Source organism: Sander lucioperca, chromosome 9 (genome assembly GCF_008315115.2).
Source record: "Sander lucioperca isolate FBNREF2018 chromosome 9, SLUC_FBN_1.2, whole genome shotgun sequence".
Taxonomy (NCBI): Eukaryota; Metazoa; Chordata; class Actinopteri; order Perciformes; family Percidae; genus Sander; species Sander lucioperca.
Genome location: NC_050181.1, coordinates 40,495,381 through 40,518,393, shown reverse-complemented (window position 1 = coordinate 40,518,393; position 23,013 = coordinate 40,495,381). Strand labels below are relative to the sequence as shown.

Sequence of the window (23,013 nt, the reverse complement as noted above, 5' to 3'; positions counted from 1 at the left end):
GGAGGATCAGTCCTTTTGTCTCCTTTTAATTTGAACTTTGCTCTGTCATCACCAAGAATATGGTATTTATTGCATTTGTTTATGTCTTTGTGGTTAGATTGATGTTGAATCAAAAACAGAATGAAAAGGTCCATGACACATTTGCCAGGTTATAGGTTAAGTAACCGTAGGGTAGCTTATGTGTCCGTTGCCAAAATGATTGCAAGCCTTTTAACTTCTGTGACATTTTAGATGGAACTTTCTGAGGCTGGCTGTGGAGACAGGCAAGATATTAAACAGGACAGGATGGAGGACGTAAAACATAGAGGATGCTTAATCTTTTGAGTGTATTCCAACAAGTAATCCCTGAGTAGATTTTCAAATTAAAGCTTTGGATACGTTATGATGACACATACAGTACATACACACATGCACACAGACACAAGTGGGCATGGACAAATAAACACAAACAAATTACAAGTATAACAAGTTTGTGATAAATAATTTGCTCAAAGGTCCAAGCTGTTTCTCATCGCGCCTACTGTAGAGTTCAGGCAAACACTTATCCCCTCACATCTTAAAGCCACTGTGCATCAAGGATTATGACTTTTGACTTTTTCCCTTGACCGAACGGATGTGGGCATGGAAACCCACCGCCTCAGCCCCGCCCACTATAGAGGGAAAACACTTTGCTTGGATTGACAGATGTTCCTCTGCTGTTCTGTTACTCAAACAGCAGGAAATTGATGGTATACTCTCAAGAGTGCTACTTGCTATAAATAGTATAAACATGTAAGCAAATAGCTTTCATAGAGCTCTTATACACCCCAGACTCTTTTGCTTTGGTGACATGAGATGACATGTTTATGAAAGTTTGAAGAACCATGTCCAAGTAATTTTTTAATTTTTGCCTCTTAACTATTATATGATTTGTAGTATTTTTTTTATATCAAACTGTTATGCTGATTATTGTCAAATACATACTGTCAGTCTTATATTTTTCAATATATTGCTCCTAGCATTGCAGAAAGCCATTGATTTCCATTAATTTCTGTACAGTTTGAAATCAATTAGCAGATTCTTGAAACTTCCTTGAGTTGTGTAATCCATCACAGTGAACACTGAGTCTTCACTTCTGTCTGTCAGTGTTAGATTAAAGGACACACATTAAAAGACATTAATGTAAAAGCAAGTTTCAAGAGTCTTCTAACTGACTTTGGCCTGGAAACCAGACAAATCTGCTAGCTCATGTTTCATTTGCTCTGGCAGATACATCTGGCCCCCCTCCCATTCAGACAGACTTCCAGCCGAAGAGAAACTAGGCAGACCACTCACAACCGTTTATTTCACATGGGGCGGGTTTAATACGGATGACTGACCGATGAGCGTCATGCTTGATTTGAACGCAGTTACAAAACATAACTGTCAAAATTTAAATTGACTATTCGCCTAAAATGTTGTTGTTTTGTTGCTCTGATTGGTTGTAGGTCACGTTTCGTATCACACATTTGAAAAATAATCTGGCGATGCCAGGCTAACTGACTTTTATACCAAAAATAAATAAATTAAAAGTAATGGTTGTCTTAAATAGTAGGAAAAATACTTCAAAACAACTCAAAATCTACGTAATACTTAGCATTCCTGTAATACACTGTAGGATGTCCAGTGTATTACCATTGAGTACAAAGTAATACACTATATGATGTACACAGAAAAAGAACACTGGTATGACTACATGTTCTGGTCTTCCCTGGGCCAGTCTGTGAGGAGGCAAATCAGATCCCACAGCGAGTGCATGTGGCGTAGCAGCTCTCCTTGAGGAGCGCTTACTCTGGATAAACCCATGCAAGAGCATCTCCAGGGCAGTTACCATGAAAAACCTCAGGGATATTAGCCTGAAAGGGACCTTGTTTTTACAGCAGCATCTAATTGCAAGAGAAGTCTCACATTTATATGGTTGTTTAAGTCAGAGATTCTCAACCAATGTCGCACTGTACAGCACCTTGCAATCATGGTTTTGAAAGGTGCTTTATAAATAAAGTTTACTTACTTACTTACTTACTTACTTACTAACTTACTTATTTACTTACTTACTTACTTACTTACTTTGAAAATCACTGGTTTAAGTGACAACATTGGCTAACAATGTTGTATGAAGATTAGCAACCACAACATTTGTGTGCATTGCATATCAGGCAGCCACAAATTCTTGTCTGCTCAGACTACTTTTATTGAGAAAATGTATCCAACACTTCATTTTGAAAAAATTATAGAATACTGATTATAATAGGAATCACTGTGCCCTACAAGAGCTCATGACTTGTCACAGTACTTAAGGAAGTTAGTTAAAGGAGGTTTAGAATGCTTTGGCTTTTGTTTTGACTTACTGTAATAATGTGTTTTAAATAAAATTTAGACTGATGTCATACTTATGCCATTGTTTTTCATTAATTACATTATAGTAAATACAGTTAAAATAAATATAGTTTCAGTTAATTAATAGTTGACCTTATCTAAAATATCAGAAAATGCAGACAGACAACCGACCGACTGTTGACCGACCAACAGTCCTAAATCTTTTTTACAGAAAAGAAAAGCAGCTAAATGCTTGGTGTTTTTGCTTGAAAAATTACTGAAATTATTAATTGGTTATGAAAATAGTTGTTCATTCATGTTCTCCAGTTAATTGACTCATTTGAATAATTTCAGCTCTAAAAGTAAAATGTGCTGACTTGAATGTTGCTTATACTGTAGATAGGTAATCCAATACAGTGAACAAATCAGGAAAAGAAATATTAGAGCAAACTCACAAGCTATGTCGAGAAATCATGTAAATCTAGTCATTCTTTTACATTACAAAGGTCGACAGAGTGTCATTGAATACAGACTATGTTTTAGTTTTTTATTATCCCTGCTTGCTACTTAGGGATTTATATAAAAAAAGCTTCCTAGAAGGTAGGACATCAAACCAAAAAAAACTATGGTATACTTTGAAAAAAGGTCAACAGTAATGTAATGTATTCACAGTACAACAAGATATAGTTAATGGCCAGAAATATGCAAAACCTTGTTGAGTAAAAGAGGGGAGCAGATTGGTGACAGGTTGAGCAGTGCAGCAGAGGGAAAGAACAGCCTGACAGGAAGATGTCGCTGGCCTCACGCAGCCTCCTCTGTCCTCACTGCTGGATATTAGTGAGCATTCCTGCTTAGCTGGCTGGTTGGTGAGATCTACAGCTGTTCTCCCAGCAACGCTCTGCTGCCCAGCTGTTTCCCAGCCATTACGAAATTATTCTGCACTCAGATTGACGTGGCAGTCCAGCTTGTTCTCAGCTGCTGGACTTAAATATTTGCCGTAATGCCACTATGCTGACAATGAAGATCAGAGATGGAGGCATGAAGCTGAAATTTTTTTAACTGCAATTTGATATCCATCTGGCTCAACGTAATCCCTTTTTCTGCAGTGCATTTTAGTGCTCCTGCCTGGAACGAATTTCAAGTGCCCTCTTCAGTTGATATAATGGTGTTGAGTGTATGTACTTACTGACTCATCCGCTTCCCTCCCCTGTGGAGTCAAAGGCCCCACAGGGCTATATGTAGGTAATGGAGATTTTTTAACTATGGCAAAGCAGCCTGCACACTATATCACAGCTTTATCTGCCCCAGCTGACATTGATTTAATTGTGCACAGCCTTTGTTTAACAGTGTTGTCCCATAATCACCTGTCTTCTGTCTTTTCAACTGTGCATTACAGGAAGTGCCCAGATGGATTTGACTGCCTAAAAGTAGGGAGGAATCCAAACTATGGCTACACCAGTTTTGATACCTTTGGCTGGGCTTTTCTGGCTCTCTTCCGTCTCATGACACAAGACTACTGGGAAAAACTCTTTCACCAGGTCCAATTTTTGAATCTCATTTTGAATCTACCAATGTTCTGTGAGGATTTGCTGTGATTTTCTAAATTTTTATAGATTCACAAATATATAGTAGAAAACAACAGTTTTGTTCAATCATATGTCAAATAATGATGCTTAAAGGAACAGTCAGTTTGTTTACAAGCTATTTTTTTAGACTGGCCATAATTGCTATTGGTTATGATAGTATTTTACCTAACTGGTTAGTTTGGGTCATGTAGGTGACGCAGTGACTCAAAATAACTTCACAATGTAGTCCATAAGGTCAAGCCACATTAGCAGTCAGACAGAATATAAACAATATTTTTACCATCAAAACCACTTACTATAAGTGTAAACAAAAGGTTAAAGCTGCAGTAATATTAAAAAAATCAATATGTTTTTATATTAACAGTGGGTCAATGTTTAATTAATATGTGTAATGTGAAAGGGGACGCTCATAGTTACAAACCTACTGAGAATTATTATCTGACTCTGCAGTTCCCTTCAGTTTTACAGAGGGTTTTAATTTTGCAACCCTTAACTTTATTGTTTGTTTCACTCATACCTCTCTCATCAATCGTATTTGCAGCATGCAAGCAGTTATTTTGTTGTGATTTACCTACTGCACACTAACTGCCCAGCACCAAACAGCAGAAAGACAAAGTTAGCGACTAGCTAGTGAAAATAGAGGAGCAGTTAGCAGCTAAAGAGACAGACATTTACCGAAGGAGTTGGTGGAGACCAAAACAAAGCTAAAAGGTACATACTGGACTTACATTTATCAGGTTGCCTGGAAACACTACTCTAAATGAATGCATATGTTGCCTATTGTCTGCTAGATTAATAAGCAGTTGTTTGCAAACAACTTAATAAGGTGATAATATGTCAGTGCTTTGTTTATAGTTTGTTCCATTGAACCCCAAGTGGCCTGAAAATTATTTGATTTGTTTATCAGAATGTCTGCTGCTTTCAATCTTGGACTACTTTGTAAGTCCCCAAATCTCAGCAATAATATAATTGAGGAAAACGCTGTCTATAAGCATACAATATGCCAAAACTAGAAAATCTTGTCTCAGGTTTTAAAAAGACCAGTGTGAATTTGATTGTACTGACTTCATGTCTTCTCCCTCAGACGCTGCGCTCAGCAGGGAAGACCTACATGGTTTTCTTTGTGCTGGTAATCTTCCTGGGCTCCTTCTACCTGGTCAACCTCATCCTGGCTGTAGTGGCCATGGCCTATGAGGAGCAGAATCAGGCAACCATTGCTGAGGCCTGGCAAAAGGAGAGAGAGTTTCAGCTGGCTATGGAGCACCTTCGCAGAGAGCAAAGAGTAGGTGCAAGGAGAACTGTCAGCAAAGATTTTCATATTTATTTATGTGCTTATTTGGTGCAAAATAATCTCCTGTAACTCCTTTTCTGTGTGAAGTTGGCAGCAAAAAGACAACAAGCACAGGATACAGACTCAGTGTTGTCCCCAGAGTTGTCTCCATTCTGTCTGAAGACAGGCAGCATATGTCGAAACAACAGCAGAAGAAGAAGATCTCACAGGACATTGTCAGAGGAAACAGCAGAGGAAGCAGCTGAAGAGAACTTTGACCCAGTGGATGAGGAAATGGTAAATCACCCAACAATCACGCTCTAAACCTTTCTCCCAGTCTTTGATGTTCTTATAATAAGCCATAGGCGCTAATGTATCCTTTGTGTTTTTGTAGCCATCTCTGTCTCCCCTTCCGGTCCACCCGCTGCTGGCCACGCTGTCCTCTCACCCCCTCAGCACCAGGAGAGGAAGCCAAGTGAGTATCTTCAGCTCTTTCCGGCCGCGCAACAACTCGGAGGCTGACTTCGGGGACGACGAGTACAGCATTCATGGGGACGCCTTCAGGAGTCGCGCCAGTTCAACAGCAACGCCCTGGAAGAGAAGGGCAGGCAGTGTGCGGAGCCATTGCTCCCAAGTCTTCACCCCCAGCCTTAACATCAATGGTAGGCTCAACATCTCCCTAGATCAGAACGGAGTCACCACACTGGGCCTACATTCTCCCAGCTCCATGCCTGCTCACAGCATGGAGAGGGTCAGGGAAGACACAGTGAGTGACAGAAGCCTGTGTTTAATTAGAAAAAAAGATCTTATGTAATTAACAGCTGAAATTAGAGGAAAGCCTTGTATTTCATTTATGAGTGGTTTTCTGTCTACCAGAAGCCCACCAGTGTAGAGGACACAGTTCCCAGACTTCTCCTCCAGCCTTCCCCGATAGTGGCTGAGCCTCCTCCGATGCAAAGGAAAAGAGGGCTGAGCTCTATCAGCTTCCTCAGCGATGCCATGGGTGGTGAGTCCTTGAATATTAAAGAAATACTTGGACCTATTGAGAAATATGCTTATTTGCAATGTTGCTGAGAGATAGATGAGAAGGTTGATAACGCTCTTTGTCTGTACAATTCATATCAAGCTCTAACCAGCAGCTGGTTAGATTAGCTTAGCACAAAGACTGGAAACAGGGGGAAACAGCAAGATTGGCTCTGTCTAAAGGCAACAAAATTAACCTCTTAAACTAACTAATTAACATGTTAAATCCTGTTTGTTTAAGAATCTAAAGTGTAAAATCGACACGTTTTACGAGGGGTTATGTGCCAGACTATTTCTTGTCAGGGTGCAATAACTTCCTGGAGTCACCATCCCATAATCGTAAAACTACAACTTGTCATTTTTGTACATCTGTTGTTGTTGTTTTTGTACTGTTTTTGCACAAATTAAACAAACAAAATTTAATTTGTTATTTAGTGAACTTGAGGTGGTGGACCAACTCCGGTGAATTTGTCAATGCCTAATGGTCATGCACTGACAGGAACGAACATGCAAACATGAAAACTTCACACAGAAAGACTCTGCCTGGCCCGCGGATTGAACTCAGCACCACCTACTTGCTTTGAGGTGACAGTGCTAACCCCTGGGCCGTGTGTCCAGAGTGGTATCAATCTTCTCAACTAACTCTCAGCCAGAAAGCGAAAAGCACATTATCCCTCTAAAGATTGCTCTTATCCTATGATTACAGATTGAAGACAGCATAAAACTCTGAGTTGTACGTACATTCTGGGGCTTCAGGTTATGTCCACTGGTGTTTGAAAAGAAAGGAAAAGCGAGCATTGGTTTACTTTTCAAGGGGGGATTTAAGGCCTGCATATAAATAGTTCACTGTGATGTCTCTTTGCAGAGCTGGAGGTGTCGAGGCAAAAGTGCCATCCCTGCTGGTACACATTCGCCAAGAAGTACCTGATATGGGACTCCTGCCCTTGGTGGCTGAAGATTAAGGAGTGGGTGAAGTTCATGGTGATGGATCCTTTCCTGGATCTGGGTATCACCATATGCATTGTGCTCAACACCCTCTTCATGGCCCTGGAGCACTACCCCATGACTGATGAGTTCAACACGATGCTTTCAGTGGGCAATCTGGTAAGGGGCTGTTAATGATAGAGGTGGGTAGGTTTCCAGCATTTGACACACTTTCTTCTAAGTGCTGTTGGGTTAGCAGTGGAGAGGACTGAAAGCTTCACTGAGAAAAAAAGTAAAGAGGAAAGACAAAATCATTCATTCAGATAATGTATTTAAATATCAGAGAGTTGGTTTTTTTTTATAGCCAGTGCTGTGCAGGACCTAAGGTTAAATAGGGCATGTTGATCCTTTGTTGTTCCTTTTCTGCTTGGGACTATTTGTGATTATCTTTGGTAAGAGGGAGTATTTTTAGCAGGAGGTGGGACTGATTCCCTTATTTGTATTTTGCCATCTCCCCCTACTGGTAAATTAGAGACTCTGCTAGTGTCTTCAAGTTTGAAAACCTATTTAAAAAGACAAATGGAGGTAATTCTTACATTTTCTACATGGATATTTGGGTCCTAAAACTACCACATTGCAGAAGTATCCACTCTAGTGCTTTATAGTTTTTTTACTTTGACCTTTACCTGTTTTCTATATGATTAAGAGTTTTTATTGTTCATTTTCAGCCGTTAAACAAAACAGATATTCAATCAAGAAATTGAAGAGCCAGCAATACAACACACAGAATATCATAACAGGAATACAGATAATTTTTAGAACTTTTACCCTAATTTAAACAAACTTAAAGCTGCATTATTAGATTTTTTTGGCTTCTTTGGAACAGCGAAACAACCTGTAAACACATCATTAAAATTCCGCCATACAAAGTTGTTACTAGGGGACCTGTTTGCAAACAGTTGCCTATTAATATATCCAGCAAATACAGAGCAACATTCATTTGGAGTCGTGTTTGAGTTTACCTGGTGAATGTAATATTCACTCTCCTTATAGCTCTGTTTTGGTCTCCACCAACTCCTGAGGGAAATGTCTGGCTCTTTAGCTGATAAATGCTCTACTTTGTTCACCAGCTAGTAGCTAACTTTGTCTGTCTGTTGTTTGAAGCTGAAGTGTACGATGGGTTTATTGGGGCTTTTTCCGCTGAAAACCACAGCCTGCTGCTGGAAACAAGGTTGATGAGAGTGGTGAGACTGATCCAAACAGTACTGTAATCTGCGGGCCATAACTCTAAAACAATGAAAAGACTCTAAAACGCATTATGAGGGGAACTGCAGGGTCAGGTGGTAATTACCTGTTGGACAAGCAACACCTTTTTACATTACTCAGTCCATTTGTCGTTAATATACAAACATGATTAAGGGCAGTGTTAAGTAAAGAAATAAAGTAATTCATATTTCACTTGAATAGGATATTTTGTTGTTGTTCTTACAGTATTTATGTCCATCTGTATCTGTATCTCTAGGTTTTCACAGGGATCTTTACAGCTGAGATGGTGCTGAAACTGATTGCTATGGACCCCTACTACTACTTCCAACAGGGCTGGAATATCTTTGACGGCGTCATTGTTTGCCTCAGTCTGATGGAGTTAGGTCTTTCAAATGTAGAGGGGCTATCTGTCCTGAGATCTTTTAGACTGGTAACAAAAATCTTCAACTTTCACTCATGTACTTTTTTTTGGCAAAGGATTAAATACTGAAGTCTCTAGAGCATCTTATCAAACATACTGTTTCTTGTAAAGATGCTGCATCATTTTTTTTTTCTTTTTTCTTCTTTTCTCTTCATCAGTTACGAGTCTTCAAGCTGGCAAAATCCTGGCCCACTCTCAACACTCTCATCAAGATCATCGGAAACTCCGTAGGTGCCCTGGGAAACCTGACGCTGGTGTTGGCCATCATCGTCTTCATCTTCGCTGTGGTGGGCATGCAACTGTTTGGCAAGAACTACCAGGACTGTGTGTGTAAGATCTCCATCGACTGCCAGCTGCCTCGCTGGCACATGAAGGACTTCTTCCACTCTTTCCTGATCGTGTTCCGGGTGTTGTGCGGCGAATGGATCGAGACCATGTGGGATTGTATGGAAGTGGCCGGGCAGCCCCTCTGTATCCTGGTGTTCATGTTGGTCATGGTCATAGGGAACTTGGTGGTGAGTGTTAAATTGGACATTTTTATATCTTTTAAAATGTCATTCAACAAATCTCATCACCAAAACAAGCATTGAATTGTGAAGATTTTTTATTATTATGTAAATTCTCTCAATCTACAAAATAAATCTTCACAAAAGTCAATCTCTTCTTACACTAACAAGTATTGACTGTGTAGCCAAAACCTGATATATCCTATTCCTCTATGTCATAGACCTCCAATATTGTCAAAAAACAATAAATTACACATCAGTGAGTTACACCGTTGCACTGGGTGATATGTTCCTTCATTAGGATGAAAATGGGCACTGTACTTTATTTTGAGTTAATACAAGAACAAAAAAAGATACTCACTAGTACAAGAATCTGCAGCTGAAAATTGTCCCCAAACAGCACATTCTCACTCCCAACTTGCCCTTTGACATTATTTTTCAACATGCAGGGTATGGTTAGGTTTAGGCAACACAACTACTTGGTTAGGTTTGGGAAAATATCATGCTTTGGATATAAATAAATATGTTAAGTAACTTACATACGTGACGTTAGCTTACGTAGGTTATGTACATAATGTTAGTTGAAAAACAGCCAACATTGTCGCTCTTTATACTACGTCATCTCACCAACACCCTGCTCATACAGATGCTGAGGGCCACTGACCAAGCTGCTTTATCTCAAAGAAATTACCAAAAATACAGAATATCACCAGCCTTTAACAATATATAATAACAGGAAGCCTGCTTAGAGAAATTCAATTGCACGTCAATGCAACTATAATCCAAATGATGTCATGAGTAATCAGGGATTATGTTGCACAAATGAAGGGTTTGGTGATTCCATATTATGAGGATGGGACATCCTCGAACAGTTGTTGGTGTCTCGTCATGATATATTTAGCAAACGGATCGGATATCTGTGTAGCCAGAATGGTTTGTGCATTTTTCCTTCAGTGCTCTTGAACGCATGCTCATCACTGACAAAGTAATTGTCTCACAGTGTCGTGCTAACTGTCTGGCTGATTAGCATTAGCAGGCTGCAAAACAGATTATGTCTGGACGACATATAAACCCTCTGTTTTCCCTCTTAAGTAAGATATGTATTATCTGCACATGCTGTCGTGCAAACTGTAGCCTCACCAGACACTCTACGCTTGCAGCGGGTTTACCCCTGCCTAATGTCCAACAGGACTACATTTTATTTTATTTTAACATTTTATCCACTGCTAATGAACTAAGCCTTATGGAAGAAATTGTGACCTAAGTACTGTACAAAGGCTCAGCCAAGGCCAGGGTGTTCTTGCTGTCGTTCCATCCTTTGCAGCAGGTATTGAGTTTCACACAGGATGAAACACAGCGTGTACATCATTGCATGCAGCTGTTTCTGTAAAAAGTAATTAATCTGTATGCCAGCTCTGTTTGCACACAACTGTTGTCACTCTGTGCCATAATAAGGGGATATGTATATTTGTTGGTCCACCCATATGGTGATTTGTTGTCCAGCTGTGTCCTGTAAGCTATATTAATGAGAACAGATCCAAAAAATTCCAGAAGCGCAGGCAGCCAGCAGTTGCAGCATTTATTTAGGGTCAGTGTAGTTTTACTTCATTGTGGTGTCAATTAAGTGCTGATTTTTGAAATATATAAAATCACACATTGTAGTGTTGTAGTCTGTTTCTGTAGGGTTTTTCCTCATGCATTTTCAGGATTTCTTTTTGTTCTAGGGTACGTTTAGACTCTTGGCCTGACCCTAAAAAAACTACCTTATGTATTATGTAAGTCCAAACAAGAAAGATATGTGCTATACCAACTCGTGGATTTTCCATCTCATGCTAAGCACATATTAGAGTAATATACACTGAAATATGAGCATCATCTGCACCACAATCAATTCAGTTCTGTCGCATAACTATTTTAAAACCCTGTCAGGCTTCTTTTTTTTTAATGGAACAAGGCCACCTGTTCCCAGCATGCCCTCTGTTCCCTCTACCATTAAATGCTAGTTTGTTCTTCATTTAATCCTATGCTCTGAAATGTGTCTGTCTGTCAGAAATGTTTTAAAACATTTTTGGTTTACTCTGAAATATTTGTTACTCTTTGTTACCTTTTCAGCCTGTTTTTATTTACTTCTTATACCTTTATTTTGTTGCACTTCAATCAATCAATCAACTTTATTTGTCACATGAAAAATCAGACAAGGTACAATTTCAGTGAAACGTATCCAATCTTAAGATCCTAGTGGCCTGAGACTAGAAGGTTCTCTTGACCCTCTCAGTGCTGGCCTGGTTTATCCGATACCTTCTTCCTGATCTTCAATGATTCTCCTAGCCTTTTTCTTGCAATGCCTGCCTAAAGATAGGCAGGGTAGTGCACTGCCTTTTTTGTGTTCAGCCGAACAAACGGCGATGTTCAATGCTGTTTCCGTACTAGGCAGAGATGTTCCCAGTCAGGACACTCTCAATGATGCAGGAGTAGAAACTGCTCAGTATTTAAAGGGGATACACAGAATTTTCTCAGGCTTCCGAGGTGAAACCGTCTCTACCTTGCCTTTCACCTCAGACGCCTGAAAATTCTGGATATGATAACCATCATGTTAATGGAACCATTCAGTTGTGTAAAATGCCACCACCACTCGACCCCATCCAAATGATTTTTACACAAAAACATTTTGAAAGTGATCAAATTATTAAAATATTAGTTAAATAACTGACAGATAACAGACTGTATGGTTTGTAGCTGCTGAGATAGTGGGCCAATCACACATCGCATTAAGTCGAAGAATGCTTAAAGGCGCTGACACACCAACCCTATTATCGGCCGTTGGACAGTCTGGCGAGGTCAGTGATTCGACTCTGTTCGGTGTGTTCCGTGCCATCGTCAGTCGGAGGAGCCGTCGTCCTTCATTTGGGCCGATTTGACTTGTTGAATCGGCCAGTGGGCAGTCGGACTCAATGACCAATCTGATTGGTGGAGTGCTAACCCAGAAATGACGAGCGGGATGAGCGTGACTGACGCCTCTCAAAATCTGACAAAAATCTTTTAAACTGACCTTTATTGATCTGAAATGAAGACAGAGATGAGCCGCCATTATTGTCTAATACAGATTAGCGCCGCCTGCTGTTATGGAGACGTATTATGTCTTGCGCACGCGCAGAACGTACGCTCAAGTCGGCGTCGCTTCGGTGTGTTCCAACTCGGGGAGGCGGTCGGCCGTCGGGTTGGTGTATCAGAGCCTTCAAATGATTGGCTGTGACCAAAATCATACAAATACTCGTTTATTTCTAAATCTTGGTACAAAAAGGGTATCGTCTGACTGGAGAAGTTTTGATACTACTTGGTACTGAGTTATTTCAGCCGATAACTTAAAGGTATCAAGTACTGATACCCAGTCCTAACAGTAACTAAGGCGGCAGGACTTAGCAAATGGTCAATTGCAAAATCTAGTCTAGTTTTCTAGACATCCAGCACCATTATATCATCTTTAGCCTGGTGGTTTCCTTCTGATGCTATTAAATAGTTAATGTAGCTTTAAATGACCTTCCAGTAGCAATAACAAAAGATGAAAACGGCTTAAAGAGCACATAGCAATTTCTCTTGTTTTACAATTGCTGGATAAAGACACCTTTAGTGACCCTGTTGTTAGTGCAAAGACCAGATCACAACAGTGCTTCTTATTGAGTTTAATGTACGATAACCTCCACTGCACATGAATCGTGGGAAAGCTGTTTATCCAAGGGATTATCCAGGATGCTTAGGGGCAAGAAGGTCGGAGGGCATTCATCACTAATCTTCTGCTCATGCTCCCCATTTCTGAATGGCTCAGTCGCTAAAGATGATCCTTACCAACTGTGCACATCACACACGCACACACTCACACACACATGCTACTGTGCAGAGATGGGCTTGATAATGCTGCTCTCTAAGCTAGTAGAGAGATTACTTGGGAGTTGGATGCTTGGAAACTTGAGTTCAGTGTGTCTGAAAGCAGCTGAAGCCATATGTGCCTGAGCATATCTGAGTAGAATATCCTCCTGAATTTACAATGCAGGATTTCCCATTGTTGACAAAATATGTGGAAGGTCATGTCATGCACTAGGTGCACTTATCCTTTAGCTTACAGGCTAACCTTTGCTCTGATTAGTAAAGAAAGATAAATGTTGACATAAACATAATGTAAATACAGCATTTATTTTGCCATATTCAGGCTAAATGTCTACAAAGTTATAACAATGTTCTGATATTTCTCCAAAGCAAATGTAATGTAACATAATATATGTCTGTCAACAGGTGTTGAATCTTTTTCTGGCCCTGCTGCTCAGCTCCTTCAGCTCCGACAACCTCTCTGCTCCAGACGAAGACGGCGATTTGAACAACATCCAGATAGCCATCAGCCGTATCCAATCCGGTGTCTCCTGGCTTTCCACATGCATCGCCGACCTCTTCAACCGCGGCTTGAAGCGTCAAAATCAGAAGGCTAAAGAAGCCGGTCAGGCCATCAAGCTGGTTGGAAATCATGTGGAAAGCAATGGTGGAATTTTTGGACGCTATGGAGAGAAGTACATCACACCAGAGGAGGACAGCTACATGACAAACCCAAATTTGACTGTCATTGTTCCCATCGCACCTGGAGAGTCAGATGTGGAGTTTCTCGAGGAGGAGGAGATTTCTGAGTCATCAGAGGATGAAGACAACAAACCGGTGAGCTTTTCACCTGCAGATATACGTGTTAACACTGGACCTGAACCGTCATAGTTTACTGTTGTAGTAGTCTATTATCTACCAAAATAGTTTGTGTCAAACAATAGTAGGAAACCCCTGCTACTGCTGTTACATCACTGCTTTGGGTGAAGCCAGAAGCAACATAGTCAGAAGTTTCACACCAAAATTAAACATGTCAAAACAATTAGAATCCAAGTTATTTCCACTTCTGTGTTGTATCCTCCTTCTTATGCATTAACCTTACATTACCGTATCCAGGTTGTTTTCATGCTTTCTGCCTGGAAATGTCAGCATCCCATACCAGAGATGCTCACAAGTCATTTTTTGCAAGTCCAAGTCAAGTCTCAAGTCTTTGAGCTCGAGTTCAAGTCAAGTCTCAAGTCTTTTGCCATGAGTCCAAGTCAAGTCCAAGTCAAGTCTCAAGTCTCTGGCCATCAGATCTGTCCCTAACACTGTATTGTTAAATCTTATGAATTCAAAGCATGTCCTGTAGCTGTCACATCATATGGATACAACTATAATATATAAGTATAATAATAAATATATAAGATACAATTTGCATGTTCCCAGCATTAGCACAACACTTTGCGATGGTTAGCTTGTTACCTGTGACGATATGTCCTAAATGTAGTCTCTTTCACTCAAAAAAATGTCGAAGTGGAAATCAAGAGAAAAGTGGCAGCGCCACACCAGTTACAGAACAACATGCATCTCAGTGTCAGTCCAAATTACGCACAATAAGCAGTTTGAACTCACTGATGTAATGCCATTTATTTTCTAAGTGTTAGTACGCTCAGTGAAACTGAGTCCAGCGCGAGGGAGACCCGACTCAGAGGAGGAGAGGTTAGTGAGGCCAGCATCTCCACGGCAGGTGACAGTGCGCACGGATCCGCTGCGCCACGCATGGATGAAATAATGAAATAGTAAATAGGGCTACAGTAACAGAAATATGTGCAGAATTAATACAGTCAAGATGGCCCAATGTTTGGTGGACCGGGTACACCTTGTTCACTTAATAGTCTACAAATCATCCACGGGATCAATTACGCATCACAAGAGTTTGCCCACCCGACACAGCGTTTGTTCCTGGGGAGATGGAGCCGTGCGTCCCGCCTCCTGTGCGCCATGGATTTCTTAGCCTCAGCGACTACAAACTATAAAATACTATTTGCCTGTTCCCAGCATTAGCACAACACTTTGCGATGGTTAGCTTGTTACCTGTGACGATATATATGCTAAATGTAACGTCTCTTTCACATTAGCGTGTGAGTGACTGACCTATTTGGATGTGTTTTGAGACGCCTGATGAAGTCCGATGTTGTTGATCCGGCATGATTTATCTTGGTGCCACACACCTTGTATGTAGCTGTTCGCTTACTGCCACTGTTTACCAAGTTATTGAAAGCAAAACTAATGACAAAAGGCACAACTCTGGGAGGACTTGGTGTCACCATCTGCAATGCATTTTTTGATATGTGCGCGCACATAGGCGCATGCGTTACGTTGCACATTATGGCAAAGGGCAGGGGACATACAGCTCGTCATACGTTTCCCCGTATATGCACCAATAAAAGAAAATAGAAATACATTATTACATTTAGATTTAAAAAGCAATGATTGTATGAAAACAGGTTGTTGACGAGTCTCGAAGCTCGAGTCCGAGTCAAGTCTGAAGTCTTTTGGGTCGAGTCGCAAGTCAAGTCTGAAGTCTTTTGGGTCGAGTCCGAGTCAAGTCTGAAGTCAGCTGTTAGTGCGACTTAAGTGCGACTCGAGTCCGAGTCTCAGACTCGAGTCCCCATCTCTGTCCCATACTGGCAACAAACTGAAAAAGGCAATGAATTTCAAATATATTTTATCAAATGTAAATAAAGCTAGCAGACGACATCTCTCATTTTGTTAGACATGCGATAATGAAGGCATTATGGCTAATGCTTTTTTGGGCACGTAATTTCCTAATAACGTTCTAGGAAGTTTCCTGAAAATAGTTACAGTGATTTGATAGTACTCATAGGGGGAAATAGGCTTTTCCTTGAAGGAACAGCTTCAAGTAAATATGTATTCATTATTAATTTATTATTGTGAAGTTTATTCTTCATATACAGTATATTGAATTGAATGCTTGCCTGCAGACATATTTCACATTTTTGCCTGTTCAACTGCCTTACTGTGGACTGACTCCCTAGGTTTGGCTAGAAATGAATTAGACTTAACTAACTGGAAGTGTATCAAACAAACTAAACACTTTCTCTACTTTTCTAATTAGTAACACATTACACAGTTCTTCTCAAGAATGTTTTGGGTTTTTGGGAAACTATGGAAATTATATTATGTGACTTGTATGAGTGGCTGATGAGTGGACTGAGTTTCGACAACCAAACCGTAACTACGGTAGATTTTTAAAGCTTTACTTTTATGCAAAGGCACAGTGTTTTTGTTCTTGTTGTTAAAGGTGCCGTAGGTAGGATTGCGAAGACCCAGGACTTAGCCAAAAAATGTAAACATCGACAACTTCTCAGTCCCTCCCCCCTTTCCGCTAAAGCCCAAAACGGTCTCCTAAGCCCCTCCCCCCACAAGGGAGAATAAATGCGTGTGCATAAGCAGTGATTGACACGCAGTTAGACACCCCCCTGGCCCTGATTGGTGCATCTCAACAGGGAGTGGTGGATTTTTGCAAATCGCACTACAGGCTGTAGGTGGTGCCACAGGAGCCGGATTTGTTTTTAAATGACCTGCTTCATGTAGTTCTACTCGAACATAGGGCCAGTTTCTAGCCTGGTTGACACCAGACCCACTCTCAGTTATAACTGAGAGTGGGTCTGGGAAAGGTTCATTGACAGTTCATTTCCAAAGGGGCGTCACCAACGGACGCTGCTCAATTGCCTCTGGGCGCATTGGATAGTCCAACCAATCAGACCAACGATCCGGGTGACGCTGCTCTTCGGTAGCCGTCATGTTGAATGTAAACAAAAAGCTGCTCGCCGTTGCTGCGCTACCGTCGGCGCGTAAAGCCAGCCTCAACGGTTATGATTGGTGTAAAGCCCGCCTCAGTGGTTGTGATTGGTGCCTCTATTTTGGGGACATTGGAAATGGGTTTGAATGGGCTCTTCGCCAGACTGACTTGCAGAGCAAATCTCAAATTTGCCGGAAGTCCGTCAGGGTTTACCCAGGCTAGTCAGTTTCAGCAAATATGACAGAAAGTTAGTTTTATAAGTCTTACCTACTGCATCTTTAAGCTTCATTAAGATTCTTGTCATACTATTTACATTGTAAGATGACCTGAAAGTAAAAAAGTAAAATGGTAGGAGGACTTGATTTTAGTGGCCGGTTGTTTACTGGCTCTGTATCAAAGATGTTGCTGGAAAATGTTCTAGAAAGTTCTTTCAAAGGATTCATCAATTCAGCTCAGTCTTTGGTTTGACTCTTAGTTTTAAGTGAAATAGCAATTCTAATTAGTTTCCAAACCATTGTTGCTGCTCATGTCATTCAGAAGTATAAGAGCCCAATCAGGGGGGCATAGGCAATAGCAGAGGTGGAAGTTTGCTGTGAAGGAAGGTTGCCAGACTATTTCTTTGCTGGCTGCAGTGAGTCTTGTCATCACTGTGATGTTACACTTTGGTTTTTGTATGGATACATTATGTTCATTAGTGAGCTTTAAAGGTGCTGGTAGGTGGATTTTGTCACCTTTTTGGCAGAGCCAGCTAACCCTGTTTAACCTGTTTCCCCCTGTTTCTAGTCTTTGCACTAAGCTAAGCTAACCAGCTACTGGTGATAGCTTCATTTTTGTAAGTATAGGCTTGGAAGTGGTATCAATCCTCTCATCTAACTAACAGCAAGACAGTGAATAAGAGAAGGAGTATTATAGTTTGATTGGATCCAACAGATTTAAGTCAAGACAAAATTGTTGACGCTTATCATTGGCTGGCATACAGGCAAACATCATGGATAAATAAAGTTTAAAAATTGTTTTATGAATATTGGTTACTTGATTAAAGTAGGAATAATTAAGATGCAGTATGTATTACATCATACACAATCATTTAGTACGATTACCCCCTTTACTCTCTCTCTAATTTGAATTAATTGAGCAAACCTCTCTCTCTCTCTCTCTCTTTATCAAGCTCCCTGATTCTTCCTCTTGCCTCAATCCTTCCTCTAGATTCCTCTATGTCTCAATGTCCTGTGGGTCAGGGGTTTGTTGAGGTGGAGGGTGTGTTGCTCCTGTCCTCTCTGGCAGGCAGACAGCAGCAGGCCAGATGTGGAGTCAGGCCTGCAGAGCAGATTAAAGTGACACAGCTGAGCAGAGCAGAGCTGAGTGGGATGCAGTCTGGCGCTCTCTCTTCCTATTTCCCTGCCGTGCTCTGCTCCGCACCAGAATTAGGCATTAGGGAAAAGGGAAATGAAAAAAAAAACAGTCCTCCATCAGCTTAACTGGGCATCTGCTCAGCCACAAAGAAGGATACATACATGTGTAGAGCTTTGAATGCACACTAAAAATGGCAAGATTGTATTTATCAAGCAGTTAGTTATGAATAAAGTTTTTTTTAAGTAGCCTAGATCACTTTAAAGAATGAAAAGAGCAATCAGCCAATGTGTGGATATATTACAACTGCATATGGCAATAATTGTCTTAAAACGTCATCAGTGCACATTCTCTCTGTCTTCGAGAACTAATATTGCAATGCTGGTAATCTAGTCTCCAGGTCCTGCGGATGCTCTTTAATGCTGGATTAGACTTTGTACCAGTTTATAGGATTGAAGCTGCACCTCTGTCCTATAAATCGTGTTAAATATGTTGCAACACACCGAAATCTCATCAAAAATGTATTAAGGCTCAGAAGAGATTGAAAGGCAGGGCAGTACATCTAAGTGAGCAAGCTTTAATGGGATGAATCTACACTGAACAAAGAGCAGAAAAATGCTGCTACACTGCTCTGTTTGGTTTGAAACTTATAGGCATAACGCACATACGGCCACAGCCCAACCAGTGATGTCACAGCAGGTGTTTAGCCTTTGACAGCTGATGGAAAACACTTGTCCATTCGTCTATATTCTGTGCTATACATGTGATTAACAACTCAGTATTGGTTTATACATTGGTTAATGAAAAAATAAGTGAGAAATTGATTGGTAACAGTGAGACTTCTCACCACTCAGGAGAGGATTAGCCTATCAGAGGGCAGCACAGTGGATCTGAGGAAGCCTGGAGAAGAAATGGACGACCTGTCAGAGCTGGCCGAAGAGAGCATGGAGCCGGAGGAATGCTTCCCAGAATGTGAGAATTGAGAATTTAGAGTTATAACCACGTGAAACGATTAATATAAAGTACAATCAAAGTTTTTGCATCATTCATTTTACATGTTATGTGTTTTTCGTGTAGCGTATTTCCTTAATGCAGTGTAATCTGTGCTAATTTGTTTTTGCCCACTCAGTGTGCATGAGGCACTGTCAGTGCTGTGAAATCGATACCAGCCGCGGTCTGGGCCAGGCCTGGTGGAGGCTGAGGAAGACCTGCTACCAGATTGTGGAACACAGCTGGTTTGAGACTTTCATCATCTTCATGATCCTGCTCAGCAGTGGGGCTCTGGTACGGCAAACTCTATTTGTTATTTATTTAATTTAACACTATTTATTTTTGAAATAAATGTATATCTTTTTTAAAACATGTCATCCCTTTTCAGTCGTGGTTGATTTGTTGTTATTGTTTGTACATGTACAGTATGTATGAAATCGGTCAAAAAGGTAAAAAGGTAATTACTCAATGTAAATTCAAAACAATAGGCTGCAAGTAATGGAAAACTCCTAGAAGTAAGTATGTAAAGTAGAAGTAGGAGTGGGATTCCTGCTTTCTTCACTTCAGTGTCTGATTCCAGTTCTGTTTAATGCCTGATTTCAGTACAATATTACTGAAGCTTAATGGCTGAAGTTTAATGACGACCTTCCCACAGTGGTTGCCAGCAGCATTTTTTCTCAGGGTGGTTGAAAAACTGTAATGCAAAATTTCTGTATCTAAAACAACTGGTTTTTGTATTATAATTGTACCTTCAGAAACCTTAAAGTTCATCTGATATTAAACAGTTTTCCATGTTCAGCCAACAGTAGTGGTGCGATGTGGCGTTTACTCACACCGCTGTCCCTCTTCTGCTGCAGGCATTTGAAGATATCTACATTGAGAAGAGAAAAGTCGTAAAGGTGGTATTGGAGTATGCCGACAAGGTCTTCTCCTACATCTTTGTGCTAGAGATGTTTCTCAAGTGGATTGCATACGGCTTCAAGAAATATTTCACCAACTACTGGTGCTGGCTCGACTTTCTTATCGTGGATGTAAGCGAACATTTTGCCTGTTTTTGTTGCACCACATGAAGGGATGCTGGTAATTAAAAATCAAACTGTTGAGAATTGAGGTTGAAGTGTAACCCCTCTCATTGTAGCTGAATGTTGCTTGTTCATGTTTGTGGCATTTACAGTTTGGTGAGTGTCACATTATTTACAGGAAAGCACTTAACAATCCATATATGCTTTACAACAACTGGCCATCTTCATGACGGAAATCGTGCTTCCCCCACCATCAGCTACTCCTATTTAAAACAAACTCCACATGACTGTTTTACGCAGCCTGGTCTCACAGAATTCCGTGAAATGATCACGAACTGTTAATACCGCATTACGTGGTGTTGGCACGGAATGTGTGGCCACTACGGAAAACAATGCCAAAGTAAAGTCAATGAGAAGATGACATATCATTAAGAGCGACTACAGTACGGAGCAGTATGAAAGCCCGAGAATCAGCATAGGGAGGTTGGTTGGGGTGGTGGATGGGTCAAACAACACAGGACTTTCACCCAGGAGACCGGGATTCCTAAACCCAACTGTCCCGTTCTTTTCCTAAACCTAACCCGTCCGCTGTATACGACTGTCCCGTTCTTCTTTTCCTAAACCCAACCCATTGTTGTCCCGCGTGTCATGGAAACGTAAGCCCACAACTTTTTCCCTAACTTAAGGGGCCGTGTTAATTTCACGGAATTTTTCTGTGGGCTCATCACGGAATTTTCAGCGATTCCGTGAAACTGCCACAGATTTTGAGTTAAGGGGCCCATGCTCATTTCACGGAATTCTGTGAGATCAGGTCGGTTTTACGACCTGGATCAATTTACTAGAAAACATACAGATAAATCACACACTAAATAGTTGTTACGTTGAACAATTTTAAATTTTTTTACGCCAGGATTTTGTCAGACAAATTAAAAAGAAGTGCTCTGTTGGGTAAAATGGATGTGGCTCTGTAGTGGTAATCCAAAGTGCCCGAGGCGTGCAGCCTGAGGCCTGACTTGACTTCCTCTGATTTCACCTGCTGTTACACAGATTGCCACAGACCGCTCTATTGTTAGGGTAAGTTGTAGTTAGCAGGTCCCAGGTGAGTATGGGCTCTGGCATTGGAAACTTGCATCTGCCTCACAAATGCTTCTGTGTTTTTCACTCGTAAGTGCTTTCTGTTGTGATATCAAAAGCCACCGTCTTGTTTCCAACAAATGCACTTCTTATGAAATGTGCTACAATTTTTAAAACTACTCAACAGTCACTCTTTGAATCCGTTACTTTAGGACCTTGGCTTTTATATCAAAAACAATTGCAGTGCCATTTACTCTTAAGGTTTATCTACAGAAGATGTACTTTATACAGCATATTAAACCTATAAAAATGTTGCTTAACAGACATTTTAGTCAATTTAGAAATGCACAAGTTGAGCTCATGTCTAAACTGTTGTATCTAATGTATGTACTGAATGTTATTTGTTATGTCTGTTTGGAAGAAAAGACAAATCCTTTTGATAATTGCAGCTACATAACTTTTGTTTCTCTCTATGAAAACTACCACCTTACTTTCTTTTACAGCGTTTTTGAATTTTTCCGTCTGTACTTTCTTGAAGCCAAAGACTTCTCTTGTCCTGAGAATACATTTTGAGTACCTTCTTTAGATATATTGGACAAACACAAGTGTAAATAGACTTTTATAAAGAAATTCAGACCATTGGGACCTTATAAGTCCTAAATTGTTTTTAATGAACGTATTGGATCAATTGAATGCAAATTGGGAAGCAAATTTGGCAAAGATAGATATAAATTCTTTATAAAACTCCCTCTATTTGATATATATACATATTATATATGCATATATAGCTGAGTATGCATTCATGGACACATTTGTTCATATTGTGCATACTTGTCTGTGTTTTGTCATCAATCATGACATGACTTTTTCTCATTTATATCATGCCATTTTCATTCATAGCCGTCATCCACGGGCCATTCAACAGCGGAATACCATTTAGTTTTGTCCATTTTGGATGTAGAATAGAGTGGAAGTCTAAATTTGATAAAAGATGACACAACAAGCAAACCAAATCTAAACCTAAAAAATTAAGTAATTGTGTTCCTAACTGTGGAATGTCCCAAAATACACAGAAACTCTAAAATATGGCTCTTCAAATGTGTTCTACTTGTCTTTTATGGTCTTTTATTATGTTCTTTTCTTCAAAAGTTACATAATTGCTAAGAAAAACTATGCAATACCTTGACTAATATTTTGATAAGACTATGTATGTGATGCTGCTTTATTCAGTGCTTTTCACAATGTTATTGTTCTTCCTCTTGTATTATAAAAGAAGATATTGCTACATTACCCCAGGTTTAAAGGTTTAAACATGAACAAGAACATATTTGGACCCATTTAATGATTCTTACAGTACACACGTCTTTCTGTACTCCATATAGGTTTCATTAATAAGCCTGGTAGCAAATTCACTGGGATATTCAGACTTTGCTGCAATCAAGTCCCTGAGGACTCTGCGGGCTTTGAGACCTCTCAGAGCTCTGTCCAGATTTGAGGGCATGCGGGTGAGAAATGTGTTTTCTAAACTACACTGATATCATATATCCCTTTTACAACAAAGTTTCTGTTGACTGTATG

The 23,013-nt window shown here is 40.3% G+C and overlaps 1 protein-coding gene across 6 annotated transcripts in view; it reads left to right on the top strand.

Moving 5' to 3' along the window:
- LOC116055048 (sodium channel protein type 4 subunit alpha B-like) overlaps positions 1–23,013 on the top strand; it is a 44,838-nt gene that overhangs the window by 16,742 nt on the left and 5,083 nt on the right. For 4 of the 6 annotated variants that reach the window (XM_036004784.1, XM_036004787.1, XM_036004785.1 and 1 more), the window contains 14 exons: positions 3,731–3,872; positions 5,005–5,202; positions 5,299–5,487; positions 5,585–5,956; positions 6,070–6,196; positions 7,079–7,317; positions 8,660–8,833; positions 8,983–9,339; positions 13,618–14,028; positions 19,204–19,321; positions 19,479–19,633; positions 20,197–20,370; positions 21,409–21,435; positions 22,818–22,940. In XM_036004784.1, the coding sequence (XP_035860677.1) occupies positions 3,731–3,872; positions 5,005–5,202; positions 5,299–5,487; positions 5,585–5,956; positions 6,070–6,196; positions 7,079–7,317; positions 8,660–8,833; positions 8,983–9,339; positions 13,618–14,028; positions 19,204–19,321; positions 19,479–19,633; positions 20,197–20,370; positions 21,409–21,435; positions 22,818–22,940 (2,806 nt within the window). The remainder of the gene's footprint in view (positions 1–3,730; positions 3,873–5,004; positions 5,203–5,298; positions 5,488–5,584; positions 5,957–6,069; positions 6,197–7,078; positions 7,318–8,659; positions 8,834–8,982; positions 9,340–13,617; positions 14,029–19,203; positions 19,322–19,478; positions 19,634–20,196; positions 20,371–21,408; positions 21,436–22,817; positions 22,941–23,013) is intronic. The other 2 variants (XM_036004788.1, XM_036004786.1) reach the window with 1 other exon arrangement.